Source organism: Miniopterus natalensis, chromosome 3, assembly GCF_054644295.1.
Source record: "Miniopterus natalensis isolate mMinNat1 chromosome 3, mMinNat1.hap1, whole genome shotgun sequence".
Lineage (NCBI taxonomy): Eukaryota > Metazoa > Chordata > Mammalia > Chiroptera > Miniopteridae > Miniopterus > Miniopterus natalensis.
Window position 1 is genome coordinate 33,571,858 of NC_142083.1, and position 17,953 is coordinate 33,589,810.

At 44.8% G+C, this 17,953-nt stretch overlaps 1 protein-coding gene across 1 annotated transcript in view; it reads left to right on the forward strand.

Moving 5' to 3' along the window:
* Positions 1-800: 800 nt before the first annotated feature.
* MAST4 (microtubule associated serine/threonine kinase family member 4) overlaps positions 801-17,953 on the forward strand; it is a 152,128-nt gene continuing 134,975 nt past the window's right edge. The window contains exon 1 of the mRNA XM_087815399.1: positions 801-1,062. Coding sequence (XP_087671525.1) covers positions 971-1,062 — 92 coding nt within the window. The 5' untranslated portion in view covers positions 801-970. The remainder of the gene's footprint in view (positions 1,063-17,953) is intronic.

Sequence of the window (17,953 nt, forward strand, 5' to 3'; positions counted from 1 at the left end):
CAAACAGGTGTGCACTGTAGTAATTCATCACATGCCCGTAACTCGTAAATGTAGTTGACTGAGGTGAGCGTGGCAGCCGGTCGGCGTGGTCTCAGCAGGTATGAGGCCTCCCTGGAGCGTGTGCGCGGGGTCCATCCGCAGCGCATCCCCCCGGCCTCCAGGTGCGCGGGGCGGCTGGATTTATTTATTTATTTGGGGGGAATGATCCATTTGGGGCTCTGGCCTGGGGGGGGGGAGGAGATGCTCGGCTGTCCTGGCTCCTGGGGCTGGGCTCGCACCCAGGTCACGCCGCTCCCTTTCCCATGAGGCCCCGCTCCGCTCCCCCGGGAGCGCCCGCGGGTGGGGAAGGGTGGGGAAGGGTCCCCGCCGCCCACCCTCTTTCAGCCCCGGGCCAGGAGGCTACACAAAGGTGTCCCGCTCCAGGCCGCCAGGAGGCCAGTTTTGTAAAAGTGCTTTCAAGTTTCCCTTTGCGGGGAGGGGGCGCAGCAGAGGCGCCGTGGGGCTGGGAATTCTTCCCTCGCCTGTAGGCATCGAAAGGAAACTCCGCACTGGGCATGTTCGGATGTCGAATGGTTTGCTGATAAGCAACAGCCTCCCGGAACCGGGACTTAAAATAGTCGTCGTCCCCCCCCCCCCCGCAGGAGCTGCAAATGGTATCTGCCAAAGAGATGACAAAGTACCTTGGACTGACCCGCACGCAGACGGCGTGTGAGCCGAGCGCGGCCCGGCTCCGGTAATTACCGGGAGTCGCTGCGGAGCGGCGGGAGAGGGCCAGCCCGGCTGCGGGCGCCCGGCCTCGGCGTGGGGTGGCCGCGGAAGGCCGGGACCCGACTTCTCAGCCGCCCCCCAAGTTCGCCGGAGCTCCGCGCGCAGCGCGCTCCTGCGCGGGGCGCGGGCGTCAGCCGGAGCCCCCTCCCCTTCCCCGGTTTGGTTTTTATGGCCTTGAACCCGCAGTGGATTCCAAGAAGGAATGGATATGTCTGACCCCAATTTTTGGACTGTGCTCTCAAACTTTACTTTGCCTCATTTGAGGAGTGGGAACAGGCTGCGGCGAACACAAAGGTAAAACACGCGGGGCTCCTTTGCGGGGAGAGGGAACGCGCTGGCTGGCTGCCTTAGAAATGGGGGTTTTGTTCATGGGGCGACAGTTTGAAAAGTTCATACCCTGCCAAGGGGGCACTGTTTCAGGTATTCTCTCCTCCTTGTGGATTTCGGGGGGGGGGATCCTGATGAATGGACTTCTCAGGGTTCTTCTTTTGAAATGTGGATAATCTGAGGCTGGATTGTGGGCGGTGGGGCGAGAAAAAGGGAAGGGGGGGGAGATACTTTGTCTCTTTCATCTGATCCTGTTTATCCATTTCATTCACCCGGACTTCAGGGCTTCTGCTTCTCTTTGTAGAGCCTTTCGGATGTCCCCTCTATTAAACATTTGACCTTTATAAGATGCAGATGTGCTGTACAAAGATAGTTCAGTTACCCTGTTTTGAATTGTCTGCTTAAAGAGACAGGTCTGCATAACTTTGCCTCCCCCCCCCTTTTTTTTTTTACTGGTTTGCTGACATTTGTTTCTAATACAGGGCTGGCCTTTTCATTTGGTAACATATCGTTGACAGAATAGGTGGGAGGAAAAAAGACTTTTACAATCAAGATGAAGCTCATGCCACAAGTGAAAGGCAGGTTAGAGGTGCTTGCTGGCGCTTGGGCCGAGAGAACGTGATTTTGAAGGAGCGGTTTCTCCTCTCTCCACGTTGATGTCCGGCACAGAAAGGGGCACTCTTGTGGTTTTTGAGGGGCACACCCTCTGAGTTGTTCTTCTTCACAACTTTGCCTTGCACATACACGTGAATATGCATGAGAGCAACGGGGCAGCCAAATAAACAGGATGCAGGCTATCAGATTTGGAGCCTCATAATCTTTCTACTGCAGTGTTTAAAGAACACACGAAAATATGGTTCATTCTGTTTGGTTATACCTGTAACTTTTTGTAGCAAAAAAATGCAGATATATAGTACTTTGGAGAACTTAATCCTTCGCTTTATTTTTAAAATTTCCCATGGTATTTTTTACATTTCAGATGCATCCTGGAATACTCACATATATGCTATTTATACATACGCATATATTCATTAATTAAGCAAACACAAGTGCGTGCTTGTGTGTGTGAGAGAGGTATTTTTAGGTCATATCTACCTGCTAATGGAACTTGAACAGTGTTGGCACTGCTAAACCATGTTAGATTCTAAAGTTGTGCCTTTTAAATAGGGTACTTACGCTTTTTCTCATTCCATATACGCTCAGAGACACGCGGTGTTGGTAGTTTTTGTTCAAGCTGTGTCATCCTTGCACCAACCCCCCAAAACAACGAATCAGCTGAAGAGACATGTGCTGTACGTGAACAAGGCCTCTGCTCTCCCCCGCAGTAGGTCTCATAACTCCTTACCTTTCCAGTTTGTCTGGAGCCCTTGGATATGTGTGTGTTGTGTAGCCCTGGCTGTGATGCAGACTCTCCTCTCTCCCGGAGCCAGTTCTCGCAGAGATAAGTCTGCACTGGCATCACGCCTGTGTGTGTAAACCTGAAAAGCAGTTGGAGCCTTTCTTCCCTCTACCTACCTGTTGATAGTGTTGTTGAGACAGTCAGATGCCTGAAGAATTCTCAGGCTGGTCTGAGCTCAGCTTTAGGGCAGTCTCTCTCCAGCCCAGAACACTCCAATTCAGACAGCTCACGCTGGCAGAGAGCCCGGGTTCTAAAGTAACCTGGGTTCTTCCCAGCAGAATGGGAGAATAGGAATTGGGGAAGCTGTCTCCAACCCCCCCCCCCAATCATGGACCCCTATTTTTAGTTGTGTGAAACAGATGGAGGGGGATTTTCTTCCCCACCTCCCAACAGTAGTGGTGGTCACAGCCTGTTTGTTACCAGGGGCTTCTAAGATCAGAGTTTGGAATATGTGTCCTAAAGATCATCAGTACATATCTCTACTTATTGTTGGTTTCAAAGGCCAGCATCACTGTATTATGTAGTTTGAGAAGATGAAGGGCAGATTTCCTCTTCTCTAGGGCAGTGTGTGTAGCTGTTGTGTTCCCTTATTATGCAGTGATCAATTCCAGCTTGGTGACCTTCCCTAAGGACATGTAACATATGCTTACAGTGTGGCTCTTCCCCTGCTGTGACCTCGCTTAACTCTAAGTCCTGTCTCCTTCTCTAAGGCCCACATTAACCCTGCTCCTTATGTAGCTGATCAGGTTCCCTAACGCCATCCTTTGAAAAAGACCTCTCCATTCCCAAGGTGGCCTCTCCTTCTGCCAGCCTCGCCAAGGGCGTGCCCAGTGTCGAGGTGAGGACGCCTTGCCCTTGCCCACAGCAGGATGTGCTTTATTCCTTGGATACTCCCCTGCCCAAGCCTCGCTGCTTTTCTGCACTCTCACTGACTTTCATTCATTTTGCGTATTTTATCCCAGTGACTTGTTCTGATTAACGTTGTAATTTAGAGGACTTCATCTTAACCTTTCTTTAATATTAGCTTCTTGTGTCTGTGAAAGAGTAAAATCTTGTTTTGAGCCTGTGGATGAGCGCCTTAGAGCTCTAAGGGATAGGGTGTGTGCCACTTACCTTACGAAAGAAAGAGGCTGAATGATTGCAGACTCTTTCCTTGAATCTATGGGAGAAATTGCCATCATGGAAGAGTTTTGGTTTGCTACATCCCATCTGCCTTACCAGTTCAGCATGACACTGGTTTGTTGGCTTGTGCAACTCTCACAGGAAACTTTAAAGGTTTCTCCAACTCGGAGCCCTGCCTGGGCCTGTAACTCCCTGGGATCTTGGGGAAAGATGCCTACAGACTTACTCCAGGCCTGGACTCTTGCAGAGGACTGATGAGCTAAAGGCCTGGGCCCTGTGCTGTGTCCCAAAGACGATATATTGTTCCCAGCATTATTTTCTGTCTCGACCTTGGCAGACATTGGGTTATCTGGATGTATGTTGTCTGCTGCTTTGGTGTAAAGCTCACATGTTCCATTGGAAACAGTTTCTTTTTTATGACTGGCTTTGCACTTCTCTCCCCTTCTCTTATTTCCTCAAGGCGGTCTCCATACAACCATTTATTTACCTGCTGCGTTGAGGGACAGAAATCTAGGCTGAATGGGCAGATTATTTCAACCAAAATTTGTTGTTTTAAAATGAAGTAATAATTTCATGCTTTAGAGACTGTAAATGTCATAGGCCTGTGGACATTCCATTCACTTGAGAAATCATCACATCTTAGAATGGAAATGAGTTTGCCTGCCTTAAGTTTGTAACATCTTATCTTTTCCTGCTGGATTCAAGATGTTGTGGGGAAGGGTTCAAGCATCTTTTACTTATATCTCTCTATGGCACTCTGTAAAGAAAGGGCTACCATTGATTTCTAAATGTTGCTGCCCCATTTTGAGGTTTACCTTTACTTTTTCTTAAGTACAGTCTAGTGCACCTAGAAGATGCTTGATTGTTAATTTTAATGGTCAGAAATATGTCATGTTTTCATTGTGCTTAAGTGATAATCTTCAAACCTCAATGACCTAAATCAATAAAACCCTTATCCATGCCTGTGGGCAGGTGACTCAGAAAATAACTTTGAGCAAGCTTCCAAATATATTTTTCTGAGAACCCCATGGGATAAAAGTTCTTTTGGGTTTTTTTTTTTTGGTGTTTTTTTTTTTTTGCTGAATTCACATTACTCAGCAATTGCTATGAACAGCAGGTATATTCAAGGATCTTCAACTAACTGCTGTAGTTGTCAGAATGTATTGAATTTTTATGTACACTGCATCTTCCCCTCAGAAACATCTGTAGTGTTTGGTGATTTTTTGTTGTTTGTTTGCTCATAAATATGTTGTCTTTAAAAAGTATGGAGAATACACTTCTCTCCTTACCTGACATGTTGAGTATTAGTGAACTTGTACTCATCCGTTTTATGGAAAGCCTAGTTAAATCCCCGTTTATTGAGCATCTGTTGTGTGCCTGGGCACCATGACCCAAAGCTGAAAGCCCTGGGCTTGCCATCAGTGAGGATATGCAAACGAATCGTCGCAAACTCGGCTACAGAGAAGTACTTACAAGGTACACTTAGGCCATAGGAGTGGTCAGTGGGTAAGAGAGATTTTATCTTCAGGGGCTGGGACACACACCACCTAGAAAAGGCAACACCTCCAGGAGATTTTGAAGGCGAAGTTGGTATTCATGAGACAGAGGACAGGGCCTTCCCAAGGGGCAGAATAAATGGTGTGTACAAAGGCATAGGGGCCTTGGCAGCACAGCCTTCAGGGGTCTATACATAGCTCAGTATTGCTGGAGCATAAAGAGCCAGAAGCATAACTCAGTCTTGCAGAAGCGTGAAGTTTGAAGCGGTGATATAATATAGCACAGTGGCTAAGAGGGTGGACCTGGAGCCAGTTCACTGGGGGTTGAATGATATGGGAAAGTTAATGTGTTTGGACTTTACTTGTTCCATCTATAAAATAGGGACGAGTAAATTACTTATCTCATAAGGTTGTTGTAAAGATTGAAATGTGTTCATAGGTGTCAAATGCCTAATGCAATGACTGGCATATAAAAACTCTCAGTAAATTATAACTATGAATATTGTTACTGTCATCACAACAAGGAGGTGAACGGTGGGCGATGAGGCCGAGGAGGAGAGCTGAGGCACTTGGTGTCTGTGGGAGCCTGGCCTTCATCCTTGGGAGAGAGCATGGATAGCCGCCCTGGGAGCTCAGGTCTGGGAGTGGAGGGTGGGACCTAGAAACCAGTTAATAAGTTACCACAGTAGCCTATATAAAGGGTTCTGCAGGCCTGAGCAAAAATGTGGTGAGATTATGCCTTTGAGAGATGCTAAAGATATGAAATTGATGGAAGTTGATGAGCCATTGGATCTGAGGGATGAAGAAAGATTTCGCAAAGGCCTTGAGAAACCAGGGAGGTGGAGGAACCACCTATCCGTGTGAGCGTGGGGGAGGGGAAGGCACGAGAACTTGTACTTGACCCTTTCATCCTCAGAAGCTCAGTTAATCCACATTATCGAGCATCGGAATGTGCTGATGGCCATGGCCTGTTGATTCCTTCATTCAGCCAATATCCGCAGCACCAGTGTCCGGGGCTGGGCAAGGGATATAGTGCTGAGCAAGACAGTGCTTGGGTCAGTTTCCAAATGGTGGTCAGTATTCCAAAGACCGTAAGAGCTGAGAACTAGGGGTGTGGGAGGCTGCTTTAGATAATGTGGTCAGGGAACATCTGGAGGTAATTTTAAGGGACATCCAAAAGAATGAGAAAGAGCTGTCCCCAGCGAGAATCTGGGGGCGGGCATCTGAGGATGGTGAAGGCTCTGAGGCAGGAAAGAAAGAGCCCCAGGCAGGCAGTGGGATGTGTAGGTCCAGGGCACTCAGGGAGCCTGGCCCAGAAATAATAGTCTTGGGAGTCACCACTGGGACTGTCTGAGGAATGTGGCAGATTAACCTGTGGGAGGTGCCCCCCGTAAGGAGGGGCGGGGGTGCAGATAGGTGCAGACAGATGACCAGGAGGGAGTCCTGTAAGAAGGAAGGGAGCCGGCAGGGCTCTCACAGAGTCAGTCCTCCAGGAGGGGCTGCGAGCACTGTCACTCCGCGGAGATGAGCCGCCCGCCTCGCCCCTGACAGCTGGCAAGTCAGGATGCCCACGGGCAGCGGGTGATGGGCAGGCGGGGCGGTGACAAGCCAGAAAACCGTAGTGAAGTGAGGAACTGGAGGCCTTGGTGGTAGCCACTCTCCGTGGGTAGCTAAATGCGGCCCTGACACATCACCTGGAGCCTCTGCGCATTGGCAGCTGGCCGGTCAGCCCTCCCGCCTGAATCACATCCCCTCGCTCACTGTTGCTCACTTGATTCGGCGCCCAGATAGGCTCTGGCAGCTTCCTTCCACCTCCTGCCCGGAAGCTCCGATTGTTTCCACGCCCCAGTGAGTGCCTGCTTCTCAGCGTTTACGGCTGAAGTTTCCCTTTCTCTGAAGCCTGCCTCAGCGCCTCTGCCTCCACCTGCCGCCACTTCGTCTCCTCCTGAGCCCGGCCGTGTATCCTGCCTGTCCCTCGGCTGCTTCCACGGTGGCTGGGGCCTGCAGGCCTCGCTGCTGCCCTCTCGCCCCCTCCTCGCCCGAACTGCAGGCTCTGCCCCTCCCCGAGGCCCTGTGCTCCCACTCCTTGCTTTGCCCAGGCCTGTTGCATGCAGTTCCTTTCAGTCTTTTCCCTTTTTCAGGCCCTAGACTGTGCTCTCTGCAGGTGGGACAGGCCTGCCTGTCACTGCAGGGCTCGCCCTTCAGGCCTTATCCCGTCGTGAGCTCTAACGCTGGGAGAACCCAGGGGGGTGGCTTATGAATGCCCTGCCCCAGCCCAGTCGGGGATAGTCCTCCGGAAGAGCTGGAGCCCGGGCCAGGGGCTGGGCGGCAAGCTGAGTGATTTCAGCAATGAGCCTGCCGGCCCCTGCAGAGCAGCGGCTTCTCAGACTCTGCTCACACACTATGAAAGCGTACAAAGGACCTGAGCAGGCAAATGCACATTTTGAAAAATGTTGCTTTTAGCCTCCAGCATGCAGCTTACAAGACATTACAGATTGTTTGTTTTGCCCCTTGACTATGCAGGTCCTTTGTGGGGAAGAGGGAGGCAGAAAGGGAAGGAGTAAAGGAATGAGAGATAAAGATAGAGACAGAGAAACAGAGAGAGAGGTGAGAGTGCAAAAAGTAGGTTTCAAAAGAAGTTTGTTAAATACATCTCCGTGTGCTCCATGGGCAGGCAGGGGCTATTCATTGCTATTGGTCAGCACTGGGAGGGGGGTGCTTCAGTCAGTTCACAGTGAGGGGGTGGAACATTAGATGCTTTAACGGCTTTACACATCTCTCCTGTTATCAGAAGCCTAAGTAATGTCTTTGAAACAGAGGAACCTTAAGCCTTACGGTAGAGACCATCTGCCTTCTAGACTAAAACTGCCAGGTGTTGGGATTGAGACATCATCTGAGTCCGTGTGTGGAGATGAAGATAGTCCGTAGAGGAGAAACTTGGAGTAGGACTCATTCTGAATAATTTGGGAGATTCCTCCTTGTGTTGGTTAGAATGGAAATAGGCTGGCTCCTCAGGGAGATTAAAACTGGAGGCTCCAAACCCCCTTCTGCCCATGTACACACCCATCTCCAGTGGGTGAGCACTCACCAAGCTATTTTCGTCTGAGCTGTCTTTATTACCTTTAACCTAGTCATTTGGGAGTGACATCATGGCAACTGAGTAATTCCTTTGAAAGTTAAGTAGTAGAGACGAGATATTAAAATGGTCCTGGGGCTACCTGGATGAAAGTAGGCACAGGATGTGAGTAAAACCATTTATTAAAAGCCAAGTCATTCTCTAGCAATAGAAGTCTTGGCTGTGTGGTAGCAAATTTGGTTTTTGTGATAAGGGGCACATTGTATAACTAGAGATCTCTAAGCGTTCACATGGTTGTTAATGCTTGCAGTCCTGGCACTTTCTTTTCTCTTTCTCGATCTTGGGAATTAGGAAAGTTCCTTTGTGAACTTGGCTGTAAATTTTGAAAATGTTGACCTTAAACCTGATTAACAGAATGAGAGGACCTGTGGGAGTTTTAGCTACACTGATGGCTATTGGACATACTTATTAGAGAAGGTAATTACGCCAATATCAAACTGAAGCATCGTGTTGTTTTGTTTTAAAGAAAAAAGGCCCCAGCAGGGAATTCAGGCTTTGATCTGCTTTTGAAGGTGAAGTGGATTGGTAAGGAGAATAGACTGTCATTAATGTTTATCTCTTATCTTAAGCTCCTCCATTGCTTCCTTTATTGTAAAAACCTGGGACTTCCTACATTCTGCTTATTTTGTGGTTTTCCACTTATCAGTGACTCCCATTTTGTTAGAGTTGGGGTCTCTTAGGAAACTAATCGCAAGAAAAAGTGAGGGCAAAGTCCTGTCTTGACGTGTGTGTGTGTGTGTGTGTGTGTGTGTGTGTGCGCGCGCGCGGTGGGCCAACCACTATGTGCGCTCTGAAGTTCTCAGATAGGCTTTTAGCTCTTCACAGGTAGGAACCAGCTCATGTCCCTGGAACCTTCCTAACCTGGCGGGAAGTTCCAGTTGCAGATATCTTCTGGAGGGTGATGTATTAGGTTCTGGATGACTCACCTGGGTGGAGGGAATGAAGAACTAGTGAAACTTGCTGGAGTCTCCTAGAGTCTAGAGTCGGAGAATCAGAGGGAAGAAAAGTGACTCGAGTCACCAGGCTTGTTTTGCCGAATGAGTACTTGCCGAAGCTGTGTTTGCTGTGCCTTTATTCTAATTTTAAACATCTCAGTGCATGTTGATGTCTCCAGACCCTGACTGTGACCTTACTGCATTTCTCTCTCAGGGGTCTCTGTTAGAATATTATCTAGCAACTGCCAGATTTCTTAGCTACTAAATCTAAAGAAAATTGCTGAACCTGTAGCTTGCATAAAAATCACCTATGCCCCTCTCACATATCTCTTATAATGTCATATGATGAGTAACTTTCATTAGAATTTATAATTATTAAATGTTTTCCTTTTACAGATGTATGGAGGGGTTAAGGGAAAAAAGTATGTTAGTCATGGGAAAAACTGCCTGCTGAATAAGGCACTCTAGGAAACATGGTAAACGAAGGCTTTGTTACTGCAAAACAATAGCTATTAAGTGCCTATTATGTAATGTTATTCCCCACCTCTGATTTGGAATGGCTTGTTGATCTTGGAACTTGAGATATAATTCCTGTAAAAATATTACTTTCACTTGGCTTATCTCAAGACTTCTGATACAGAATCAACGACTTTTCCAAGTAGATTACCTAGGTTGGGCACCGAGCATTGGAGATGCGGAAACCCTGTCAGACTTTTTTCCATGTGGGGATTAGTTTTATCCACGGGGTATTCTCCATTCTAGTACCCATCCAGATTAACACAAAGTATTCGCTAATCCAAAATATGGTTCATTGTAAAATTAACCTATGCTTGCTCAGCCACCTCAAAGGGCAGACAGGTGGCAAAACAGCTGATAGGCACGCTCACCGGGCTCGGCAAGTTGAATGGATGATTATGAATTTGCATTTTTCATAAATGATAGATCCTTAAGTGAAGGATTATTAAAAAAAAAATTTGATTTCAAGTGGCCATTGTGGCCAGTGGTGGGACAGGTGGAGTATAGACTAGTTCAGGGCTCTTGTTATATATTGTGCAAAATGAGCTTTATGCTTATGAATTCTAATTCCCTGTGTGTTTAGGATTTGATGTTCTGTTGTTAGGTTTTTATACCACAAAGTTAGTAAGGAATAAAGATTGCCATATTTTTACTGTGTGAACTGCAAAATTTGTATGTGGCTTTCTTAATAGATATCTTCTCTCCTGTCAACTTTAGGTAAGTTAGCCTTGAAAATCAAGGCTTTAAAGGTGAAAAGTCAGGAGTGGTTTTTAAAAGCCTTGTTAACACAGGAATCAGGTACAAGATCAGAGCTCTGCTTTCTATAGTCCAGTTTTGGATCCTAGTGGTTCTTATGTTGTTTTACCAGCACGGCAATTGCCAAGATGCCCTTGTGATTGGTAGACTTCAGTTTTCTTTAAAATTGTGATTGATTAGTTATCATTTGATAGCTTCTTAAAGGAAACTCTTTAAACGAGAAATTGTGGTTTTTCTTATCTTTCAAGTATTACTCTTTTATAATCAATCTACCGTCTCACAGAAGACCTTGAGCTGGTTAGAAATTAATATAAAGCAACTTTTTGATGCCATTCTTAGGAAACAGGAACATTTTGTGGAGTGGGTCCCAGCTTTAAAATCCACGAGGAAAAGGGTTCTGGCTTTTGGCATGGATAGACATATTCAAAAATGTTGTGTTCAAGCCAGAGTAAATACATATGCCCATTACTCTTTCTTCCAGTTAACAGAAGTCACTTCTAAACACTTCTTTTGGCATTAAGGAAGCTCGTCATGACCTATTGTTCCAGAAAGATTATAGTTCTCATTTTCAGCCAGTTTTCTAGTTCCCATGCCCAGCCTGGAGCAGAACAAGCAAGCTTCGCCTTTCAGACCTTCCATTCTTTTAGGGGTGTCCAGCAGGCAGTGGCTTGTAGCTGTTTCTTCAGCCACTTAACAGGTTTGATTTCAAATCTCTTTCATAAGAAACTAACATGTTTGGAGGGGATTCATGGCCCAGCATTTATGGATTTTGTTGGGAAGTTCCAGGTGTGTATATATCTTAAACTCTATGTTAAGGCCTATTGGACTATAATGATTTTGGTTTTGTTCTGCTTTGGTTTGGTTTTGCTTTCTGGTTATAGAATTTCTTAAGCTGCCTTAGGGATTGGATCGGGACGGCGTAGCCCCTAGTCCTGAAGGCCATGTAGCTCCTCTTCCAGTTCCTTTTCTTTGGCTGCCTTAGAGGCACTAAAGAGGAGTCAAAGGATTACAAACTGGGCCGAAAGGTAGAGAAACCGGGAGCCAGGATCTGGGGATTTGATCTCAGAAACATGGGAAGTTGATTAGATTTAAAAATACTTAGAGGGGGTTATTTGTGAGTTGGTCATCTCTGTGTGACCCCTTTCCTGCTTTGTGGCTTGTGGATGATGAGCCTGAGTCACCTTCTGAAACCTGATAGCCTAATAACCTAGTTTGACTGTGTTTGTGTGGACAAGGTCTGGGAATTCATTGAATCATCATATCATTCATTCATTCAAGTACCAAATATTTATCAAGTGTCTTTTATGTGACCAGGGCTGTGAGTATCACCTGGGAAAGAAAGGTATGGATGGCCTGATGCTTTTTTTCAAGCGGCTCAGCCTAATAGGTTTAGAAGGCAACGTAGACAGAATTACAATAACGTGTAGTAACCGGGAGTTCTACCAACATCAGCAAGGGAGGAGGTAGAGGGAGAATATCTGTTGAGGCCATTTGGATGCGCTGCCGCGTTTACTCCTATCTATAATGTGTGTTATACAGACGGAGAAAACTGAGGCCCAGAGAAATTAATTAACTGTGCCCAGATCTCACCAGGAGTAAGTGGTAAACCTGGGTAAAAACGTTAGTATCCTGTCCCCAAAGGAAATAGAGCTCCAACAATATTCTAATTATTGAAAATAATATTTGTAAAGTAAGATTTTAGTATCTTGATTTTTATAGCACAGTAGCCTCCTGGCAATTGAAAGATAATTTTATCTTTGCTATAGAAATGCCCCCGCTGTCTGAGGGAAGAGGGTGACAGACAGAAGCGGGTTTACTTTGTTTTACAGCTGCCACCTGCTGATTCTCTTTCCCATTAATGGAAATTGCATATATTTTCTCCTATAATTTTCTCATTTTAAAGTAGCACAGTTTATAATGGTACTCGATTAGGCTTGTGCTTTTAAAAATTGAGGTTTTACTTATGGTAGAGCTCTGAACAGCTGCTGCGTTACAGGCCCTTTGAATGAATGGTACCCATGCCTATTTTTCTAAGGTTTCCCTGTAAGTATGATAGAGTCCTGTGCCTTCCCATTAGTGTATAGATTATGCACACATCTCAGAACCCTGCTGGTCCTGTGACAGTGCATGTAGGTCATTTATAGACGGGCCGGAAGGCCTTGCGTCCTATTGGCGGTACAGCGTGATTGCCAGGAAAGAGCTGCTGGGAGGTTTTAGAGATGAATTACTTACAGGCTCCTTCCCTACCTTTTAAAAATAAAATAAATCCTCTTGAGTTATGCTAATGTTAACTAAGTTTTTTAAGGAAGTGAGTTGATGGCACTCACTTAAATATATCTCTTTCTTTGGGAAAATCATTGTAGAGAACTAAGAAATAAGTGCTTTGTTGTGCATAAAACAATTGTGTGAGAACGGAGTATAAATAACGTACAATATACAGCTGGCACAAATATTGTGTTCAGAATTCTCTACACTGCAGAAACCCTTCACTGGCCGTCTCTTAGCTCTTAGTGGTACAACATGAGCTGCTTTCTAAAAGTGAAAGAAGTGATGAAGTCTCCCCTTTAGGTGCTTTTTTTTTAAAAAAAAAAAGTGTATGTGTATATATATATATATATATATATATACATATACATATATATATATGTCTTTATTCGTTTCAGAGAGAGAAAGGGAGAGGGGGAGAGAGATAGAAACATCAATGATGAGAGAGTCATTGATCGGCTGCCTCCTGCACACCCCGGACTGGGGATCAAGCCCGCAACCCGGGCGTGTGCCCTGACCGGGAATCGAACCACAATCGCCTGGATCCTAGGTCGATGCTCAACCCCTGAGCCACGCCTGCCTGGCTTTAGGTGCTTTTTTAAACCAACATGAAAGAAGGTGTTTTGCATGGCCACCAATCCAAGCCTAAGATTTCTTCAAATTCCTGCTAATGAGGGTTTACCACTTCTATTTACTTATTCCTGAAAAAGGAGGTCCAGGCGGCTAGGTCTGTTTTATCTTGTTTTGTTTTCTAAATACAGTTTATTGAGATACAATTTACATATACAGTAAAGCCATCCTTTTTAGGTGTGCAGCTTTATGAATTTTGGCAAATACAGTCACATAACTACCACTACAATTAAGACACAGCATATTTGCAGCACATCAAAAAGTTTTAGGTGTTTTTAATTGCTTGATAATGCTAATAATACAGGGTTAGAATAAGATATTTGTTTTGCTCTCCCCTGATCCCCTTTTTAAAAAGTTAGGTCCATATTCTACTAAGATTCGATTTTCCCCCTAATGTCCTTCCTTTGGCTGTTCCAGGGTCCCAGCTAGGTTGCCATGTTACACTCCATCATTCTCTTTAAAAGTCAGTTTATTAGGAAGATGATTAACACATAGTTTGATTACATGGTTGATAATGTCAAGTAGGTACCAGAGAAATGTATCAGAGTGAGATATTGGAAAGAAAAGCAGAAATTACAAAATTGTGTGGCCCATCATTAATATATAATAGCCCCTTTGATGCTACGTAGGTGAGGAAGTTACAAGAAACCAGAGAAACAAGTTCGACTAGCAGAAAATTGTTAAAAATAATTTGGGGTTGTCTGTTGGTGAAGGAAACAGGGCCCTGAGGTGGAACATTTGGAAGGCGTAGGCTGTGGGTGTTGGAAAGTGGTACAGAGCTCTGGGAGGAACCTTGGAGCCTTTACGTGCAAGTGAAGGCCCAACAAAGGACACATTCAAGATTCCTTATTTGCTTTGTAAAATAATTTATCACGATTCTCCACTATTTTTATTATATTTTATTTTCAGTGGAATGCAGATAGCTTTTAAAATAAAGTTAACCTTAACACATACTCAGGAATGGAGAAAATATAACAGCCATAAAGAAAAGAAAACACCCCAAATTCTAGTACTCAAACATAACCACTATTAAAAATGAGAGGTTATGCTTCCGAGGTTTTTTTCTGGGCACATATGTGCACACGTGTGTATACATACCACAAAACCCGTATTTTATTGTACCTCCCGTTTTATGAGCTGGTTTTTTGCGTAAAGAGATTCTTTAAATACCCAGCTTTACAATGGTATGATTTCCAGAAACTTTGAAAACTATCTATAATGTACAAGAAGGGCTGGGGTCACCTGTAGAGTTCTGGGGAAGCGTTCACACCGTGCTCAGCGCCGAGGAGCTAACGCACAGCCTCACCTGACGCGGGAGCGGCCACTAGCTCACTGCCCAGCGCTGGGGGTGCGCCGTTGGCCTGGTGATGCCGCCTTGGATGGTCTCACATTTTAGGGCCTGTTTTTCTCCACCTGTGTTCAGATCTCTCTCGAAATGTTTCCTTTAAAGATATGAATTCTAACGCAGAGAGATTCCAATTACCATCTCCCCACAGGTTTAAATGTTAAACCTCAAGATCTAAACTTTATCCCTTGTGTGTGAGCAGGCTTGCCAGATGGCAGGCCAATTAATATATTTTTGCAAGGTGTAGAAATGTTTTTTCTCCATAGGGGAACAATGAATCCATCTGCTCCACACCTTCCTTTCCCTGTGTCCTTTGGGAAAAAAATCATCATTGAATTTTCATAAATAATTACGCAACTCTCTAAGTGATACTTTCTGCTTTTTAAGGGACATAGTTTTAATAATTGAAACTTCTTCTTAGTATAAGGATTTAAAGAAGCCTATGTCATGTATTAAAACATGTGGACATCTAAGTTTCATCCAGAGCATTCTTTTTTTGGTAGGTGGGCATATAGAATCATAGGTCAAAAGCTGATTCATAGGAGAGTTAACTTGGAAGAGACTTTCAGAAACATCTAGTTGAACTCCCTTATTGTAAGATGAGGAAATTAATGTTTAGGTACCAGAGTTTCAAGCTGGTAAACAACTTGGAACCCGGATGGACTTGGAACCTGGTTTTCAGGTTCCAAAGTAGGACAACCTTGGCAAAAATAGAACCTTTGATCTCTCAAGGGGAATAAAAGGAATGAGAACCTCGAGTAAGGCCCAGTGAGGAGAAGCAGCACACATATTTATGGCCTATTCTCCCTCGAGTTTCAGGCGCTGAACTGTACACACTACTCCTGTAGTTTCTTTTCATACTCACAGCGGGAACTGTACACGGTGTGAACTGTGCACACCACCCCTGTAGTTTCTTTTCATATTCACAGCGTGAACTGTACACGGTGTGAACTGTGCACACCACCCCTGTAGTTTCTTTTCATACTCAAGTGGCAGTTCAGATCAGAGGGTGATTATTTGTCCCCATGTTGCCTCCAATTCTGTTAAAGCTCCTGAAGGACAAGTGCCACATGCTTTATATGGTGTACTTTCTGGGCCTGGATAGAATGAATTACTGTATATATGAATGTCGGGGGTGGTTTTACCAAATCCTCGCAGGGAGTGTTGGAATTCTGGGAGAGTTACCACATGATAGCTTTGCCAAAGTCTGACAGATTACAATACAGAATTTGGTTTCCTTTCCCTTATGGTATGAAGGAGCTCAGCACTGAATATTCTAGAAGCTTCTTTTGGGAGGAGTGTTTCACCTGTAACCCTGCTTAGTAGCATCTTTGCTGTCTTCCATACTTTGTCATAGTCGAGTACAGATTGGTTAATATTAGATGAAGGATTTAGACTTGTTTTTTTTTTTTTTTCTTTTGATAAAGTTGACTTCCCTTCCTCATTTCTGGTCAACGATCTGTATTCAGTTCATTCAGTAGAAAGAGTTCAGACTCTGGTTCCTGGCAGACCTTGGTTAGAATCCTGACTCTGAAAGAAGTGGCGGTGGCAGGTCGCCCTACTTCTGATCCTTGGCTTCCCGTCTTTAAGTAGGAAAAATAACCAGCATACCTGTTCTGTACCTTAAGTGTAAGATGCATTTTGAAGCGTTTAGACCTGGGGTAGACAAACTACAGCCAGCCAGCCAAATCTGGTGCGCCACCTGTTTTTCTTCATAGAGCTGTAGTAGGACACAGCCATACCAGTTCATTGAGGAATTATCTGTGGCTGCTTGTGCTACAGTAGCAGAATCCAGTAGCTGTAATATGAGACTCTGGCCCAAATATGTACTATATTACCCTTTCCACAAAGACTTTGCCAGCAAATACAGGCACTCAATAAGTGTTCATTTGGTCATTTCAGGTTCAGTCTTACTCTTTAAAGAAAAGTAGTTCAGGTGTGGTCTTCTCTCGTAATCCTTCTAAAGCCCCTGCCCACTTCTGGAGTATGGCCAAAGCCTTGAACCATGACACAAGACAGAACACTCTGAGAGAGGCACCTCCATGGCGCCAACGCCCTGATGTGCAACATGTCTTGACTTGAATTGGGTGCTGTGTATGTTGCAGGAATAGAACTTCCTCTAATCCTCATGTAAGTACAGGCGTGCTATGTTGTTTGCAACATGTTTCAGTGTAGTTTAGATTATATCTCACGAAATAGTACTAGATATATCTAATCTATACTTCTTCAAAAGCTTCCCAGTACAGCCCTAAAACTGGAATTTTTTCATCTCGAGATACACTAGAAAATGATGATTACACATTCCATCCCGTGTTTAGCAAAAGCCTCCCTGAAATCTTAGAGCAGGAGTTTTCTGAAGTGACTCTGGGCCATTTCAAAGAGAAAGTTCTCAAAGGAGTGATATAGTTTTTTGTTTGTTTTGTGTTTTAAGCAAAATGTACTCAGAGTTCCTCAACAGTTTTGATTAGGGACACCCTGGTGTCTAGTAGAAAGCTAAGGCCGGAATGGGCTGCTGGAATGTGCCCGAGGAGGACTTTGTGATTGCTGGCTGCACTCCAGCTTCCACACGGAGGGGAGAAAAAGACGGGGACTTCTGAGAGCGGTTAAAGGACAATTAGGCTTGCTTGTTATTTTTAATTTTTTTAAATGGTATTGAGGAATGTTTTTCCAGAATAATAAAGGGATTTCTAAAAAGTATTGAACATTACCTTGTCTCTTTCGAAAGAAGACCGTGAAGAAATTGTAAAAGAATTACCTAAAATTTTGGAAAGTTTTCCTTGACTCTTTCTCGTGGCCCTTCTCTTCCAGCACCTTTCATGTTCCTAGTGCTTTCCCTACACGCCTGTTAGCATTTATCCCAACATGTTGCATTCTGTGTGTGCTCGTCTGAATTCCCATCTGACTGTGAATGTCTTGAGGCAGAGACTCTGTGCCAGCATAGTGCCTGGCACATAATAGACACTTAATAAAGGTTTATTGAATGAAAGCACTCCACAGTGAGCATATTCATGCATATAGCTTTTTCTGTCTTTTGGAACTACTGCCTTAGGATTAATTCCCAGAATAGAGATTTCTAGGCCAAAGTGACATGAACGTGTTTATGAATCTTGATACATGATGCCAAGTCGCTCTTATGTCTACTTGAGGTTCCTTCCAAGTTTGTGACTCTCATATTGCGTGGTACATTATTACTAGATTGGCAGTCTGGTGTTCCATATTTTCTCCAGTAAAAAAAAAAAAAAGTGACAGGAGAGTACA